Here is a 17,059-nt window from a genome sequence, read left to right as displayed (position 1 = left end):
GATGTTTGTAGAATTACAAAAATGTAACTTCTAATTACGCGCGTAGCTATTATAATTAACGCTCCTTCCATAAAAAATACTATTTATTATATTTGATGCGAAAAACATACACCTCGCTAAAAATCAAAGTGCGCTCGCTAAACATAGCAGTGCTGACAGCGACGCTAGCCACCCTGTGCTTCTCTGTGTTCCTTTGCGGCGTGGAGAGTAGGCTCTGCACGGCTCTGCGTTGTTTTACCCGAACAATTCTCAACATTTCGTGCACTGTGATCTCGTGAGCTTTTCTTTTATTTTGTGCACTGTGCCGTGCAATCATGAGTGACGAAGCGGAAGAAGTCAAGAAAAGGTGTGAGATTGCACTCGCCGTGGCGACGATCGCTTCCATGGATGTAGAGCTCGAAGCTGCCAGGGCAAAAGTGCGCACCATCAAGCGTCATCTCGTTATTAACAGCCTCATGCTGAATGCTGCTGTGTTGTCCGGGAGACGTGCGACAAGGCAAGTGTGGGCTTACCCACGATGCGCTCGTTGGTTCGAGGAGACGCTGCCGAACCTGGGCGGGCAGAACTTCCGGCAGTCATTTAGGGTGTCGAAAACGACCTTTAAATACTTGGTAGGCGTCTGCAGGCCCGTGATGCAGCGCCAAACAACAAATATGAGAGAAACGGTGTCACTAGAGAAGCGGGTCGCTGTTGCTTTATATAAGCTATGTTCCTCTGCCGAGGATAGAACAGTGGCCAATTTGTTTGACTTGGGGCGGTCGACAGGGAACACTATTTACCGAGAGTTTTGCCAGACCGTTGTTGATGCCCTTGAAAAGCAGTGGGTCAAGATGATCGCAGCAAATGAAATGGCCGACCATGTGCGGGAGTTTTGTGCGGTCACTGGCTTCCCACAGGCAGTTGGAGCACTGGATGGCTGTCATTTTCCTGTCTCGCCACCAAAGGAAAACGCCATCGATTACTACAATTACAAAGGCTGGTAAGTGAACTAACTACAATGAGCGGTATCCGAATGCGCAGAAGCAAAAACTAATTACTACAACTGTGAATCGAGTCGCATACTGGACAAAAATTGGCATAAAAATCTCACCAGTCTTGTTCTAGTTTGTTAATATGCACTCATATTATCCCCCCAAACACTTATCTATATAAGTTCATGTTGCATTCGAGTAACTAATTTAGAAACGCTTTATCCTCCTATCATGACTTCAGCACACACGCTTTTTACTGTTATGTTGCAGAAGTACGAGTATTATAGATACCACTCTTTTAAGCTTCATACCTCGATGCAGTGAAGTTTGTGTTGCAAACTTGGTCTTGACCATGATGTGTATTTACTTGCAGGTACAGTGTGATCCTGCTGGCTCTGGTGGACCACAAATACAGGTTCCGCTACACTAACGTTGGCTCCCCAGGCAGGTGCCACGACGCACACGTGTTTCACAACTCCATCTTGGCAAGAGCGATTCAGGAACCAGCATTTCAGAGCCCAACCATTTGTGTTGGCACTTCTCTTGTGCCCCCATTAATTTTGTGTGATCAAGCTTTCCCTCTTACATCCAACCTCATGAAACCGTTCCCTGGCACGAACCACACCCCAGAAGAGAGCAACTTCAACTATGAACTCTCCAAAACACGAAGAATTGTGGAGAACGCTTTTGGAAGGCTCAAGGCACGCTTCAGATTTGTGATGAAGCGAATGGAGTGCGACATCAGCAATGTGCCTATTGCCGTAAGAGCATGTTGTGTGCTAAATAACATATGCGAACATTTCAATGATTCCGTATCTCAGCAGTGGCTGAATGAAGCGGAGTTGCAGAATACAGTATATCAGCAACCACTTCACACAACAGGCACGCAAGTTGGATGTGGAAGAGATGTCCGAGATGCACTTGTGCATTATTTTCAGCTGCATGGAGACCACTGTAGTCGGGTACAACTGTAGAAGACAGGAGAGGCCCCGCCCAGTTGACCGAAGCGCAGCAGCCAATTCCTCCATGACTAAAGAAATAGTCCCGCTCAAAAAATTGACTTCTTCTAAGACGCGTATTTGTCGGTATAAATAAGATTTGTGTATCTTGACGAGTGGCGAGACAGGCGACTACCACGAGGAAATGAACGGCAATCGCTATGAGGGCTGGTTCAATGACGTTCTGCAGAAGTTGCCAGCTGGTAGCGTCATTGTTTTAGGCAATGCACCTTACCATAGCCGGCGAGAAGAGAAATTGCCAACGACGGCCTGGAAGAAGGAAAAGATACAGGAGTTGAGGGAGAAAATCAAGCAGATAACAGCGGAAGGCTGGAGGAAGAGCATTCAGCATGTGATGGACTTGGAGGCAAAGTTCAGACTTGACACGTGTGGGAGTGAGCACATTCAACCCATCATCATCCAGCTGGGTGAAGATGACACTGAAGAAAGCGACTCCGACTGCGAGCTGTCTGGCATTGAGCCACTCGACGAAGCATAAAGGCTTCTTATTAACGAAAGAACAGCCCTTATTAGGGCTACCAAAATTTTGCCGGTGGGTTCGCAACAGCCAACCATCCATTCCGTGACCTCTCAAATAAATAAGCAGTTCCATTTATGGCATATTCCTTATAATAGAAGCTCAATTCTGATAAGCAACGTCCTGCACACATCGTGCTCGATTTAAGAAGTGGCATAGAAACACATTTAAATGCTGGCATATCTGAATTGAAACACTGTTGTTAACCCTGATTATAGTTGGCGGGCTCAAAATGCTCATTCGGGCAGCCACCGTCGAGTTTGACGCGCTCCATAGTGAAATAGCAGAAGTCTGAGCACGCTTTATGGCTCTGTTAGCAGTCTGCACTGTAAATCGCAGTAATGTCATAGCAGTGCTGGTGAAATAGCAGTAGACAACACGAAACTGACAGCCACTGAGCAGCTTGCATGCCAAAGCACATTCATGTGGTTGCGTTGTTTATTTTGGTTATGAGGATCACACAAGTAATGCGAATAAGAGAACAAACGTAAAACATCATTAGCTTAGTGAGGCCCAAAATGCTCATTCAGGCAGCCATCGTCGAGTTTGACGCGCCCCATAGTGAAGTCACTGATTGTTAGCATTGGTGGAAAGCAATCAATCGACGGTGCTACACAACACTCGAACGACGCTGCAAGAAGCTCGGCTATCTTATCACACTGCTGCCAACGATCGGTCGTTTGCACGCTGAGCTGGCAGCAACGAATCTTTGCGTTGGAGGTTGCTTTCACAAATCTTTTCTGTTGAGAAACTCGCAGGTTGGTTTCATCCGCACACGCTTTCTGCTCCATCACTTCGCCACGTCCGACGAGGAACGCAGGGCCACAGTACACAAACACACCCGCCGCTCACAGTAGGTACCAGACTTTAGCGAACTCTCCTCATCGTAACTTCACTTAGGAGCAAAACAAAACACCATGGAACAAACACGCACGATGTTTGTTTGCAGCGGTATGTCGCGGCGGGATCCTGTTTCCAGACGCAGCGCAGCGTCACCGATGTTTGCTGCAATCTTTCTTCGCAGGCTCACGGCTCAGAACAAACGCACGTGACACAAATTGTGCATCGTAAGCTCACAATAATATTTCCGGCATGACAGACCACCACAAACAATTCGAATTCAGTCTGACGAAGGGAGACGCACAGAGCTGACGCGACTGGGCCCAGTGAGAAGCGAGGGCGGCCATGTTACGCATGTTCTCCGTCGCATTAAGTGCGCGCCTATTGGAGGTGGCTCGTGTGCATCCGCCTTTGAGGGGCAAATGCCGCTGCCTTCTAAAGTTGTATCTGAATATAGATGTAAAGAGTTGGACAATACCAGGAAATATTTTATTTTTTCAGAAAAGCATCTATAAGCTCAACAAGCTTCTCCTGGATGTTCATTTGCCTCTCTCGGAGGACGTTCTCTTCAGCTGTAGCTGCTTCAAGAGCTCTAATTAGCCGCTCGTTCTGCTCCAGCAGAGCATTTTGAAAGTTCTCGTTTGCAGAGGTTCTCTTGCGCTTTCCCGTCCTTCTCCCGGGCACAGTGCTGCTCGGACCAGGCCTTGGCGACAGTGGATCTGTGGGCACCACTGCTGCCTCTCCTTCATCGCCGCTCTCCACCAGTGATGTGTTGGCACTGACAGGCGCGCCCAACTCCATTGAATAAATTATCTGAAAAACATACCAAAAGTGAAATTGTTCATTTATGACCTCAGAAGCATGGAAATATCCAGCATGACATTCACAGTTGCAGAGAAATAGTAATCAGGTTTACACACCTGCAGTTTGTTGCACCTAATGGGTTTAATTGTTGCATTAACACAAAGTAAAAGCTAGTAAAGTAGTGATGAATTCAATAATAGCATGCTAAAATAGCGAGATGGCTTTGCACACCTGCTTACACTGCATGGAACATAACATTAGCAAAATTGGCGATGCCGGACTGCTTGGGGTGCGGACTATGTTACCACCAGTGGGTGTGTTTACTTCTCTGAATGTTACAATTGATGCCAGTATGAAAAAGTAAATATTCGTGGCAATATTTTCTCCACAATACTGCGCTGAACTGCAAATGGGACATCTCACTTCTTCAACTGTTTCACTTGGGCTGCAGGCACTTTCCTGGGACAGTGACCTGTCGTTGGATGGCAAGCACCCTAAAAAACGGTGCAGCTCCCTAAAGAAGGGCCATGTTGTTGCTGCCGAGCCCGTGCCATGCTCACGCAGTTCCTTCCTGCAATAACAGAGAAAGCATCTTCAAAAGAGTGACACAATTAACATTAATGCAAACACGGGTATAGTAGTACGTCCACCGCTCGTACGTTTCGCCGACAGTTGTAAACCTCGTCGAAGATGCCGGCCCACTTCGGCACCTGCAATGTACAGGACGCCTGTACAAATGCGCAAATGTGCCGCTCGCACATTTTGCAACAATATGCGCAAGTACATCGAAAACACTACAATTTCTCTCGTAGCGTGCACTTAATATATAACGAGATGCTACTTACCTGTATCGTTGCGTCAGATTGTCGAGTTTTCCTTGCACTTGCTTTTTCGTTTTTATAATGCCGCTTTCACGAAGAGCGTCGACAATTGCTGCATACACTTTTGTGTTATGCTTTTCTCCTCTGAGTAGGTGCAGGTTATCCTCCCAGAGGCGAATCAACTTCCAAGTTTCACTTTCAGTCCACGTTGCCCTCGGTGGCGCAGGCGGCCTCGCTGAAAGTTCCGGTGCCGGGTGCTCCATGTCTCATGTAGAGCTACAAACTGTTGAATACACGCACCTAGCACTAGGCCTATTGCCTACAGGTCGAGAGTGGTCGAGAGTATAGACGTTTTCACGAGGGCGCTTCCGACGGTCTGGCGTGGAGAGTATGTGTCAGTGTTGCCTGTTCGGTCTGGACTGTGAGCTTGCCTTGCGCTTGCATTGCGGAGTGGTAGCTTTCCTTCGATGTTTCCGTTTATTTTTGTCACGAATGACTTACGCTCGTAAATAACGGCATATATACTCATCAAAAGGCTACAGGCCAGCACTGTGCAGTTTATGGGTGCACAAACAACCAGCGGAAAATAACAATTTTGGGGACTAAGTGTGTCCACAACACAGCACTCCGTGAGACCACTGCCGCGATGTGATATGTTCACGCTTCGCCGGTTTCCTGCATTACCTGAGGACTTGACATTTCAGTCTAATGTGAACCAAAGCACACATCAGTAAAATAACGCATTTTGGTAAACTCTTTTCGGCACATTTCCCAATAGGTTGCGAGAATTGTCAGCTGTTCGATGCAATATTTTCTCGTATGAAGTAGCAGAGGCTACATTTGTTATTCTTTCAAACACGACTTCATTCCAGTGCCTAATACGGGGGTCACACGGCGCTCTTTTGATCGTGATCGAGCCCGATATGGGTCGAATTTCTTGGTCGCGATTAGCTTCTTTGCTCAATCTGCGGAAGGGAAACAATCGCGGTTGAACATTCCGAATCGGTCTCGATCGCTATCAAAAGTGGCTGTGTGACACCGGTATAAGACAAATTGGAGCACTCTGCGAGAGAACTAGTCGGTAAATACACTTCGCAACGATCTGGAAAAATCGTGTCCTATGGAAGATGTATGCAGTACCTGTGTCCACCAAAACATTGTCTCTGCGTTCACACGCACCCTGCGCGGCCCTGCCCATAAAGGTAATTAACTTCAACAGTGTGGTGCTGCATCGAGCTCACCCATCTTTGAGCATTGTCTATGTGCTTGGGTAGCAAGAGAATGCAAAAACGAACGTGTCAACTTCATCAGCGCGGCCTAGCACCAGTGCTAGAGTTCGGGAACCGTAATGCGCTAACTGTGCGTGGCGTAGAAACGCGCTAAATGAGCCCGCGCAAGTAAGAACGTAAAAAACGGTATTCGCATGGGTACGCGGACAATAGCATCATGCTAGCAAGAATAACAGTAACGAAAAAAATAATTATTCGCACAGTGAATAATTGAATTCGTGAGGTCGTTGTCCTTTTCCAAATGTCAAAGTATAAGGTTGTAGCGGGTGAGGCGATCGCGTTCCGCGATCGCCTCACCCGCTACAACGACCTCACGAAATCATTCTATCTCAACAGAAGAACCTTCCCCATCCCTCATCACAAGCTAAACAGAGCACAGGCAACCACCCTTCGCCTGTTACAGACAAACACGTACCCCTCACTAACACGTTACCGCAGGATCTACCCGGACACCTACCCTAGTAACATTTGCAAGGTCTGTAAGACTGAGGCAGCATCGCTTCCCCACATGCTATGGGAATGTAAAAACCAATATCCGACAAATAATACCGTGACCCTCTCGTCGAGATGGCACGCCGCCCTGCGCAGCTCCCAACTCGACGACCAACTCTGGGCTACCCAGCTAGCCTGCGAGGCCGCGAAGAGGCAAGACCTCGATGTCCCCACGTGGGAGGCCTAGGCCCAGCCAGCTAAACTGCTGGTTTAAATAAAAGTTTGTTCCTCCTCCTCCTCCTTCGCACAGTCGATCAAGTGAAATACCTACGTGCGTGCAGTGACCGCTTCGCTGACCACTAAGCGCTTTTCACTCACGGTCAGTAGTGGTTTACAGTCATATGCACATGTATTTATTCGACAATTGTTAAGACTCGACATTACTTTATTATAAACATAGCACAGTGAGACGGTGTAAGGGAAACAAGAGAAAGAGCAAACATGGTCCTAACGCTGCAATATATTATTGGCTTATTTCGCTTCAGAGATAGCGCACACGAACAATTCTTGCCGTACGCAATATCTTCAATAGAAACTTCGCGCACGATCTACGTTAAGGTTCACCGTGAGCGAAGCTTGTTCCAAATTCAGACATTCGAAAGAAAAGCCATTCCATGTAAACAAACGTAAAAAATAGGTAAACAAACATATCTTTATAACAAGTCTGTTATAATCCCTATTGAGATTGACAGTATGTATAAATAAATAAATAAATAAATAAATAAATAAATAAATAAATAAATAAATAAATAAATAAATAAATGTGGTTGATCCCTCTTATATAGGAATCGGTATAGAACACGAAAGTGGAACGTGTCTTCACAGAAGTAGTGTAATGTTTATTGCACATTGATATATAATGTCTATTGGTGTTTTGTGGCTAAAGCGCCCTTAGGCGTTGATGCACCCACGCTGACGCCTGGTGGCACGTCTCCTCCATCACGACTACCAACGTCGATGACCATGAGCAACCGTCGTGCATATGGAAGCTGCACTACGCTGCACACGCTAGCACAACGCGAAAGACGAAGCACGTAACTGACACACTAATACAACGCGCAAGACAAAGCACGTAACTGAATCGTCACCGTGTCAAATCAGCGCGTACAGCGCGTCGTAATTGCAGCCTCCGCGATCAACTTCAGAAACATTTTCAGAGCTAATTGCGGAGGCCACGCTCCGCTGTGCTGAGTACGGTGAACGCCACCTAGGTGTCGTTGGTAGTGCTTCTTGATGCCAGCGTCCCTTCGAATGCTGGCATCGAGGCGTCGTAGTGCTGAGACCACCGAAGCGTTCACTGTCGGTGCGCGTTAGTGTCATAATGCAGTACTTCTCTTTTCTGCTCGTAGGCGGCGGCACCGCTCCGAGCAAGAGCGCGGGTACACGGAGGAGTGTTAGATATATAAGGCGCGTCTCGGTAGCTCTCTGCAAATGCGTTTGTGGCGCAATGGGTTAAACGCTCGGCGATCTATCGTCGCGGACCGAGAGGTCGTGGGTTCGATTTCCAAATTTTGCATGTTTGTGGAACTTTTTCTTCTGGTTTCTTTCTTTGTATTATGTTCTATGACGTATTTCCGTGACGGAAATACGTCAGTGAAGTCTTGGTGGACCCCGGCATAAAACACTTTCGTGGTAAAAAAAAAACAGGATGGCCGAGTGGTCTAAGGCGCCAGACTCAAGGGAAACCTTGCCCAGCGATGCGGGTTGCACGAGGCTTCTGGTCCACGTATGTGGGCGTGGGTTCGAATCCCACTTCTGACACAAGTTTTGTATTTTTTATATCCCTCTGTACGTGTCACTCACTGCTCGCTGTTTTCACGGTCTTTCCGCCGTGTCAGGATGGCCGAGTGGTCTAAGGCGCCAGACTCAAGGGAAACCTTGCCCAGCGATGCGGGTTGCACGAGGCTTCTGGTCCACGTATGTGGGCGTGGGTTCGAATCCCACTTCTGACACAAGTTTTGCATTTTGTATATCCCTCTATACGTGTCACTCACTGCTCGCTCTTTTCGCGGTCCTTCCGCCGTGTCAGGATGGCCGAGTGGTCTAAGGCGCCAGACTCAAGGGAAACCTTGCCCAGCGATGCGGGTTGCACGAGGCTTCTGGTCCACGTATGTGGGCGTGGGTTCGAATCCCACTTCTGACACAAGTTTTGTATTTTTTATATCCCTCTATACGTGTCACTCACTGCTCGCTCTTTTCGCGGTCCTTCCGCCGTGTCAGGATGGCCGAGTGGTCTAAGGCGCCAGACTCAAGGGAAACCTTGCCCAGCGATGCGGGTTGCACGAGGCTTCTGGTCCGCGTATGTGGGCGTGGGTTCGAATCCCATTTCTGACACCAGTTTTGCATTTTTTATATCCCTCTAAACGTGTCACTCACTGCTCGCTCTTTTCGCGGTCCTTCCGCCGTGTCAGGATGGCCGAGTGGTCTAAGGCGCCAGACTCAAGGGAAACCTTGCCCAGCGATGTGGGTTGCACGAGGCTTCTGGTCCACGTATGTGGGCGTGGGTTCGAATCCCACTTCTGACACAAGTTTTGCATTTTGTATATCCCTCTATACGTGTCACTCACTGCTCGCTCTTTTCGCGGTCCTTCCGCCGTGTCAGGATGGCCGAGTGGTCTAAGGCGCCAGACTCAAGGGAAACCTTGCCCAGCGATGCGGGTTGCACGAGGCTTCTGGTCCACGTATGTGGGCGTGGGTTCGAATCCCACTTCTGACACAAGTTTTGTATTTTTTATATCCCTCTGTACGTGTCACTCACTGCTCGCTGTTTTCACGGTCTTTCCGCCGTGTCAGGATGGCCGAGTGGTCTAAGGCGCCAGACTCAAGGGAAACCTTGCCCAGCGATGCGGGTTGCACGAGGCTTCTGGTCCACGTATGTGGGCGTGGGTTCGAATCCCACTTCTGACACAAGTTTTGTATTTTTAACACGAAGGTGTTTTATGCCGGGGTCCACCAAGACGTCACTGACGTATTTCCGTCACGGAAATACGTCAGCTTACAATGTACACGAACATAATACAAAGAAAGAAACCAGAAGAAAAAGTTCCACAAACATGCAAAATTTGGAAATCGAACCCACGACCTCTCGGTCCGCGACGATAGATCGCCGAGCGTTTAACCCATTGCGCCACAAACGCATTTGCAGAGAGCTACACAGACGCGCCTTATATATCTAACACTCCTCCGTGTACCCGCGCTCTTGCTCGGGGCGGTGCCGCCGCCTACGAGCAGAAAAGAGAAGTACTGCATTATGACACTAACGCGCACCGACAGTGAACGCTTCGGTGGTCTCAGCACTACGACGCCTCGATGCCAGCATTCGAAGGGACGCTGGCATCAAGAAGCACTACCAACGCCACCTAGGTGGCGTTCACCGTACTCAGCACAGCGGAGCGTGGCCTCCGCAATTAGCTCTGAAAATGTTTCTGAAGTTGATCGCGGAGGCTGCAATTACGACGCGCTGTACGCGCTGATTTGACTCGGTGACGATTCAGTTACGTGCTTTGTCTTGCGCGTTGTATTAGTGTGTCAGTTACGTGCTTCGTCTTTCGCGTTGTGCTAGCGTGGGCAGCGTAGTGCAGCTTCCATATGCACGACGGTTGCTCATGGTCATCGACGTTGGTAGTCGTGATGGAGGAGACGTGCCACCAGGCGTCAGCGTGGGTGCATCAACGCCTAAGGGCGCTTTAGCCACAAAACACCAATAGACATTATATATCAATGTGCAATAAACATTACACTACTTCTGTGAAGACACGTTTCACTTTCGTGTTCTATACCGATTCCTATATAAGAGGGATCAACCACATTTTTTTTATATCCCTCTATACGTGTCACTCACTGCTCGCTCTTTTCGCGGTCCTTCCGCCGTGTCAGGATGGCCGAGTGGTCTAAGGCGCCAGACTCAAGGGAAACCTTGCCCAGCGATGCGGGTTGCACGAGGCTTCTGGTCCACGTATGTGGGCGTGGGTTCGAATCCCACTTCTGACACAAGTTTTGTATTTTTTTATATCCCTCTATACGTGTCACTCACTGCTCGCTTTTTTCGCGGTCGTTCCGCCGTGTCAGGATGGCCGAGTGGTCTAAGGCGCCAGACTCAAGGGAAACCTTGCCCAGCGATGCGGGTTGCACGAGGCTTCTGGTCCACGTATGTGGGCGTGGGTTCGAATCCCACTTCTGACACAAGTTTTGTATTTTTTATATCCCTCTATACGTGTCACTCACTGCTCGCTTTTTTCGCGGTCGTTCCGCCGTGTCAGGATGGCCGAGTGGGGAATTCTGCTTCCGGCCACCGAGCGTGACTGACACATGATGATGGGCTCCGTAGGAGCGGCTTCAGCGGCCCAGAGCGGCAGCGGTAACAGGAATTTTGCTGCTGACGAGTATCAAGTTGTTTTGCCGAGTTTGCCAACAGGGCGTTTTGTTGTGAACACAGTTTTTTTACATTGTGACATCAGGGCCCGCCCATACCGGGTGGAAGATTTCCGCGATGCGCTCGCCCCGTTATCGCTCCTGCCGGAAGTGGTGGCTCTCGGGGCCTACCGTATGAGCCACGTTTGGGCCGTGACCTTCAAGGACGACGAAGCCATGAAGAAGATAGTCAGCGTTGGTGAGCTGCAGGTCAAAAAGGGCCGATGCCTCGTCATTGACCCCGCCAACCCGGATGTGCGCTTGAAAGTGCATTGGCTGCTGCACAGTGTTCCTGACGAGGACGTGCGTCTTGCCTTCGCGCCGTTTGGAAAGGTCACGGACGTCGCCCGCGAGCGGTGGCGGGTGCATGGCGTGGCTGATAAGAACTCTACCACAAGACTGGTTACGCTGAAGTTGAAGCCGGGCGTAATGCTGGACGACCTCCCACACCAGGTGAGCGTCTCCGGCGAGCTGGCTCTCGTGGTTGTGCCGGGCAGGACCCCACTCTGCCTACGCTGCCGCGGAACAGGCCATATTCGTCGCGACTGCTGCATACAGCGGTGTGGTGCGTGCCGACGCTTCGGTCACGAAGAGAGTCAGTACGAGCGGACGTACGCAAGCGTGACCGGACCCGTGAGCAACGACGACAACTCCGCCCTACTCATGGACGAGGCGGATATGGAAGACACATAGACCACGGCTAAGGAAGCAGCTGGCGAGGCGGCAAAGACGGAGGTACGACTTCAGAAACAGGGGCAACATGTCAATGAAGCCGTCGCCACTGAACAACAAGAGCAAGTGGAGGGCACTGTAGCCATGCCGAACCGTGAGGAAGAGAGCCCACCTGATCCGGGAGCGGCCTCCACCGCCCCTGAACAGGAAGAACCGCGCTCGCTAACTTGCAGGCGGGGAAACGCCCGCGCGACCAGACCAATAGCCTGGCTACGACGCAGGACAGCAGCGGCGGAGACGAGCCACCGCCCAAAACGCCAGGTATGAGGAGACCAACCTTGAAGCTGCGGCCGAACATTACGGCCGATTCACGGCAGGCGGGTAAACCGCCTCCGTAGTTCTGTACTGTGTTTTGCTTGAGGCGGGTTGGGGAGTTCGTGAGTGCAATGGCCGTCACCCTGAGCGCTATTCTCTTGGATATGTGTCAGGAACGAGGGCCCGAGTTGCATGTGAGTGTTGCTTTCGAGAGGTCGGGTTGTGTTCCCTTTTGTGGCATTCGACGCGGTTATCGGCACGTCATTATTTACACTCGTCCTTGCGTACCTGTGATGGGCACCATTCTGCCGTGTGGTCATGGCAGCTAATATCGAAGGAGCGCTACGTGTAGCCACGTTAAATGTACGAGGGCTCGGTGCAAGAAGGCGGCAATGTCAGCTAAGCCGGCTACTCTTAGATAATGACTTGCATCTTGTGGGAATCCAAGAAACGAAAATAGAGAGCCAGGAACTAACCGACAGAATGGTGTCCAATTTTCGTGCGCACTTTGACGTGTGTGTTTCTCACGCTGTTGGTGGATCAGGTGGTTGCGCTGTATTCATTCGAAGAAACTTTGGCATTTGTGTGCAGTCAGTGTTTTCGTGTGAAAGTGGGCGCCTTTTAGTGGCTGATTTTTGTTTTTGCGATAAGGATTTCCGTGTCATTTGTGTCTATGCACCGAATATTCAAACAGACCGGCGATCCTTCTTTGAGCGTCTTGAAGAGTACGTAAACTGTGACAAGGTGGTAATACTGCTGGGCGATTTTAACTGTGTATGCACTGCTGACGACCGCGCAAAATTTTCACACGTACGCGATAGGAGTGCTGAATTGCTAAATGCAGTCGTGCACGATTACGACTTGGAAGATATCGGTAGTGTCTTCGCCAGTGGTACTCACCCGCAGTTTACTCACTTCCAGCGTGATAGCCACGCTCGGCTAGATAGATTATATGTGTCAGCCGAATTGGTGCCCTTGTGTAGTGAATATGATGTGCAACCGATTGCATATAGCGATCACTGCTTGGTAACTGCCACCTTTGGGAAAAGACAGATCAAACACACCTTTAACTGGGACCTCTGGAAATTGAACGCGCAGTTGCTGGATGACGATGCTTTCGTTGATGCTGTTGCGAAGGAACTAGAAAGCCTGATTTCAGTCGAATTAGCAAGCTTCGCCATTAAATGGGAAGAATTTAAACAGAAAGTAAAAACAATGGTTATTGAAAGAAGCAGTGTCCTTCGGCATAACCTGAAACAGGCAGAAACGAACCTTCGCCAGCAACTGCAATTTTTCATCAGCATGGAAAGTGTCCAGCCTGGTGTGTATGTTAACGAAATAAAGGAAGTGAAAGCCGAACTCGAAAGGATAGACTCTGAGAAATACAAAGCCGCCGTTGTGCGATTAAGGTCTGAGAAGCTGTGGGCGGGAGAAGCGCCAACAAAACGAGCTCTTTCAGGCGAGAAAAGGTACGCATGTCGGAAGGAAATCCGCAAGCTAGCTAAAGGCAATGACATCACGTCCGACAAAAACGACATCAAACAAGGGATCGTCGATCACTTCAAAGCCTTCTTAGGTCAACCACGCGAACCTAAAGATGGCTACCAGATGGAATTACTTTCATTGATGCCAAAGCTCGATGAATAAGTTAAGGCACGGCTAGAACATCCCATTACCCTGAGTGAGATAGAGTGCGCAATAGACGAGTTGGCGCCCGGTAAAGCACCTGGGCCTGATGGCTTAGGGGCTACTTTCTATAAAACGTTTAAGTCAGCGCTGGCTCATGTCCTCCATCTAGTTATCAGCGAAGCGTATGACCGAAAAAGATTGCCCTTGTCCTTCACAACCTCGCATATTGTGCTAATCCCGAAGAGTGATGATGAAAAGAAACGCTTGTTGCCTGGCTCATATCGCCCGATAACTCTAGCCAACGTTGACTATAAAGTATTGGTGACCTTTTCTCGATTGAATTGGTCAAAGTTACCTACACAGTACCTGGGGGTGCCTCTCGGAAGTTACCGTGAGGCCGAACCGTACTGGTTCGACCAAGCTTCGAGAGAAAAGGAAAAGGCTGACGGTTGGAGAGGAAAGCAATTGTCAATGTTTTCTAGAGCCACTGTTTGCAACCTCTTTTTAGTTTCTAAGATATGGTATGTTATGAATGTGTTGTGTGCTGCGCGGGTAAGCGTACAAAAACTTCACCGCATTTTCGCTACTTTCATTTGGGCCTCTACCTGGGAGAGGACGAGTCGAACAAACTTGTTTCTCCCGGTCAAGAAAGGTGGGCTTGGTCTGGTTCACTTGTTATTGCGACAAATTGTGTCACGCTTTGTGTTTCTGCGGGATCAAAATGATCTCTTTCTTCGAACAATAGTACAAGTACAGGTGGGCAGACTTCTTCCGGGATTCGTTGTTTCATCGGCTCAGAACATGCCGGGAACTGTGAAAGGATACCTGCGTGAAGTGGTGATGTCATATAGGATGTTAAATGTGCGTTTCTCACAGCAGTATCTGTCCACCGTTACAAAGAAAAAATTGTACAGAGATCTTGTGGACACGATGCTCCCTGTACCTTTGTACCGCTCGCCACACCGTGGAGGCCCCGGACAGGACGTGCTAAAAAGAGTGAAGAAAATGCCAGTACGGCCATCAACTAAGTCCTTCTTCCAATTACATTCAAACACACTTCCCGTTAAGACCTGCATGGCTTCATAGCAAGGGTATTTTCATCGCCTGGAACACCAACTGCTTTTTATGTAAAAAACCAGAAACAATAGAACATGTTTTCCTAGATTGCTGGGACCCGATCTTTCACTGGGACGTTCTGCAGAGAACGCTGAAGAAGCAGTTACCCCTGGACCCGTATGGGATACGCTTTTTGCCAATAGATACCTCAGACCAAGTACCGTACGACCTCATTATGGTCCTGGGCCTCCACGCTATGTGGAAAACTCGCATGCAATTTGAACATGCAGACTTGTTTGTAATACCAGTGCGAGAACACTTCATTGAGAGTGTTGTTTACGTGAGAGACGCTTACAAATCACTGCCTGATCCACCACAATGGATGTATGTACTCGATGAACTGGTGTCACTGAAAAGATTTTAGTGCTGTGTTGGCCAAAGTGTGGCTGGCACGTTTTATCATTTGTAACCCTTGATTTTGTACGTCGACGACGGCAATAAAGAAAAAAAACAGGATGGCCGAGTGGTCTAAGGCGCCAGACTCAAGGGAAACCTTGCCCAGCGATGCGGGTTGCACGAGGCTTCTGGTCCACGTATGTGGGCGTGGGTTCGAATCCCACTTCTGACACAAGTTTTGTATTTTTTTATATCCCTCTAAACGTGTCACTCACTGCTCGCTCTTTTCGCGGCCGTTCCGCCGTGTCAGGATGGCCGAGTGGTCTAAGGCGCCAGACTCAAGGGAAACCTTGCCCAGCGATGCGGGTTGCACGAGGCTTCTGGTCCACGTATGTGGGCGTGGGTTCGAATCCCACTTCTGACACAAGTTTTGTATTTTTTATATCCCTCTATACGTGTCACTCACTGCTCGCTCTTTTCGCGGTCCTTCCGCCGTGTCAGGATGGCCGAGTGATCTAAGGCGCCAGACTCAAGGGAAACCTTGCCCAGCGATGCGGGTTGCACGAGGCTTCTGGTCCGCGTATGTGGGCGTGGGTTCGAATCCCACTTCTGACACAAGTTTTGTATTTTTTATATCCCTCTATACGTGTCACTCACTGCTCGCTCTTTTCGCGGCCGTTCCGCCGTGTCAGGATGGCCGAGTAGGCAGACGCGGAAGAGACTGCTGGAGGGGGTGGTGACCCACAAGGCAAGCAAGAGAAGCCAGTGGTCTCGGCTAGCGACAAGTGCCAACCTACCAAGGGCAGCAGTGAGGGTATGGACAGCGAAGCGCAAGGTGAACCGGCTGCGGAAAATGCGAGGGTGTATGAAAGCGCAGACAATGCGGTGGATACCGAGGGCGTTCTACGACAGGGCAACCCTGGCGCGGCCGGACTCAATGAGTCTTGCGAGAAAAAATATGTGGTTGATCCCTCCTATATAGGAATCGGTATAGAACACGAAAGTGAAACGTGTCTTCACAGAAGTAGTGTAATGTTTATTGCACATTGATATATAATGTCTATTGGTGTTTTGTGGCTAAAGCGCCCTTAGGCGTTGATGCACCCACGCTGACGCCTGGTGGCACGTCTCCTCCATCACGACTACCAACGTCGATGACCATGAGCAACCGTCGTGCATATGGAAGCTGCATTACGCTGCACACGCTAGCACAACGCGAAAGACGAAGCACGTAACTGACACACTAATACAACGCGCAAGACAAAGCACGTAACTGAATCGTCACCGAGTCAAATCAGCGCGTACAGCGCGTCGTAATTGCAGCCTCCGCGATCAACTTCAGAAACATTTTCAGAGCTAATTGCGGAGGCCACGCTCCGCTGTGCTGAGTACGGTGAACGCCACCTAGTAGTGCTTCTGCGAGAACGCGTTGGTAGTGCTTCTTGATGCCAGCGTCCCTTCGAATGCTGGCATCGAGGCGTCGTAGTGCTGAGACCACCGAAGCGTTCACTGTCGGTGCGCGTTAGTGTCATAATGCAGTACTTCTCTTTTCTGCTCGTAGGCGGCGGCACCGCCCCGAGCAAGAGCGCGGGTACACGGAGGAGTGTTAGATATATAAGGCGCGTCTGTGTAGCTCTCTGCAAATGCGTTTGTGGCGCAATGGGTTAAACGCTCGGCGATCTATCGTCGCGGACCGAGAGGTCGTGGGTTCGATTTCCAAATTTTGCATGTTTGTGGAACTTTTTCTTCTGGTTTCTTTCTTTGTATTATGTTCGTGTATGTTCGCTGTGACGTATTTCCGTGACGGAAATACGTCAATGAAGTCTTG

General features: G+C 49.5%; 1 protein-coding gene and 12 non-coding genes across 13 annotated transcripts; all 13 read left to right on the top strand.

Moving 5' to 3' along the window:
- The first annotated feature begins 657 nt into the window (after window positions 1–657).
- On the top strand, window positions 658–2,242 carry LOC125944812 (uncharacterized). The gene is made up of 2 exons (XM_049666178.1): window positions 658–979; window positions 1,345–2,242. The coding sequence occupies exons 1-2, from the start codon at window positions 831–833 to the stop codon at window positions 1,943–1,945; spliced, it is 750 nt and encodes a 249-aa protein (XP_049522135.1). The 5' UTR covers window positions 658–830; the 3' UTR covers window positions 1,946–2,242.
- Window positions 2,243–8,395: 6,153 nt separating this feature from the next.
- On the top strand, window positions 8,396–8,514 carry Trnal-caa (transfer RNA leucine (anticodon CAA)). Its single transcript has 2 exons — window positions 8,396–8,433; window positions 8,469–8,514. It is a non-coding gene; the product is annotated as a tRNA-Leu (tRNA).
- A 72-nt stretch (window positions 8,515–8,586) lies between these two features.
- Window positions 8,587–8,705, top strand: Trnal-caa (transfer RNA leucine (anticodon CAA)). Its single transcript has 2 exons — window positions 8,587–8,624; window positions 8,660–8,705. It is a non-coding gene; the product is annotated as a tRNA-Leu (tRNA).
- A 72-nt stretch (window positions 8,706–8,777) lies between these two features.
- Window positions 8,778–8,896, top strand: Trnal-caa (transfer RNA leucine (anticodon CAA)). The gene is made up of 2 exons: window positions 8,778–8,815; window positions 8,851–8,896. It is a non-coding gene; the product is annotated as a tRNA-Leu (tRNA).
- A 72-nt stretch (window positions 8,897–8,968) lies between these two features.
- Trnal-caa (transfer RNA leucine (anticodon CAA)) lies at window positions 8,969–9,087 on the top strand. The gene is made up of 2 exons: window positions 8,969–9,006; window positions 9,042–9,087. It is a non-coding gene; the product is annotated as a tRNA-Leu (tRNA).
- A 72-nt stretch (window positions 9,088–9,159) lies between these two features.
- Trnal-caa (transfer RNA leucine (anticodon CAA)) lies at window positions 9,160–9,278 on the top strand. The gene is made up of 2 exons: window positions 9,160–9,197; window positions 9,233–9,278. It is a non-coding gene; the product is annotated as a tRNA-Leu (tRNA).
- Window positions 9,279–9,350: 72 nt separating this feature from the next.
- Window positions 9,351–9,469, top strand: Trnal-caa (transfer RNA leucine (anticodon CAA)). Its single transcript has 2 exons — window positions 9,351–9,388; window positions 9,424–9,469. It is a non-coding gene; the product is annotated as a tRNA-Leu (tRNA).
- Window positions 9,470–9,541: 72 nt separating this feature from the next.
- Trnal-caa (transfer RNA leucine (anticodon CAA)) lies at window positions 9,542–9,660 on the top strand. The gene is made up of 2 exons: window positions 9,542–9,579; window positions 9,615–9,660. It is a non-coding gene; the product is annotated as a tRNA-Leu (tRNA).
- A 964-nt stretch (window positions 9,661–10,624) lies between these two features.
- Trnal-caa (transfer RNA leucine (anticodon CAA)) lies at window positions 10,625–10,743 on the top strand. The gene is made up of 2 exons: window positions 10,625–10,662; window positions 10,698–10,743. It is a non-coding gene; the product is annotated as a tRNA-Leu (tRNA).
- A 73-nt stretch (window positions 10,744–10,816) lies between these two features.
- Trnal-caa (transfer RNA leucine (anticodon CAA)) lies at window positions 10,817–10,935 on the top strand. Its single transcript has 2 exons — window positions 10,817–10,854; window positions 10,890–10,935. It is a non-coding gene; the product is annotated as a tRNA-Leu (tRNA).
- Window positions 10,936–15,344: 4,409 nt separating this feature from the next.
- Window positions 15,345–15,463, top strand: Trnal-caa (transfer RNA leucine (anticodon CAA)). The gene is made up of 2 exons: window positions 15,345–15,382; window positions 15,418–15,463. It is a non-coding gene; the product is annotated as a tRNA-Leu (tRNA).
- Window positions 15,464–15,536: 73 nt separating this feature from the next.
- Window positions 15,537–15,655, top strand: Trnal-caa (transfer RNA leucine (anticodon CAA)). The gene is made up of 2 exons: window positions 15,537–15,574; window positions 15,610–15,655. It is a non-coding gene; the product is annotated as a tRNA-Leu (tRNA).
- A 72-nt stretch (window positions 15,656–15,727) lies between these two features.
- Trnal-caa (transfer RNA leucine (anticodon CAA)) lies at window positions 15,728–15,846 on the top strand. Its single transcript has 2 exons — window positions 15,728–15,765; window positions 15,801–15,846. It is a non-coding gene; the product is annotated as a tRNA-Leu (tRNA).
- Window positions 15,847–17,059: the final 1,213 nt, after the last annotated feature.

This window comes from Dermacentor silvarum, chromosome 4 (genome assembly GCF_013339745.2).
Source record: "Dermacentor silvarum isolate Dsil-2018 chromosome 4, BIME_Dsil_1.4, whole genome shotgun sequence".
NCBI classification, from domain to species: domain Eukaryota; kingdom Metazoa; phylum Arthropoda; class Arachnida; order Ixodida; family Ixodidae; genus Dermacentor; species Dermacentor silvarum.
The sequence above is the reverse complement of the archived record's forward strand: the minus strand, read 5'-3'. Positions and strand labels throughout refer to the sequence as shown.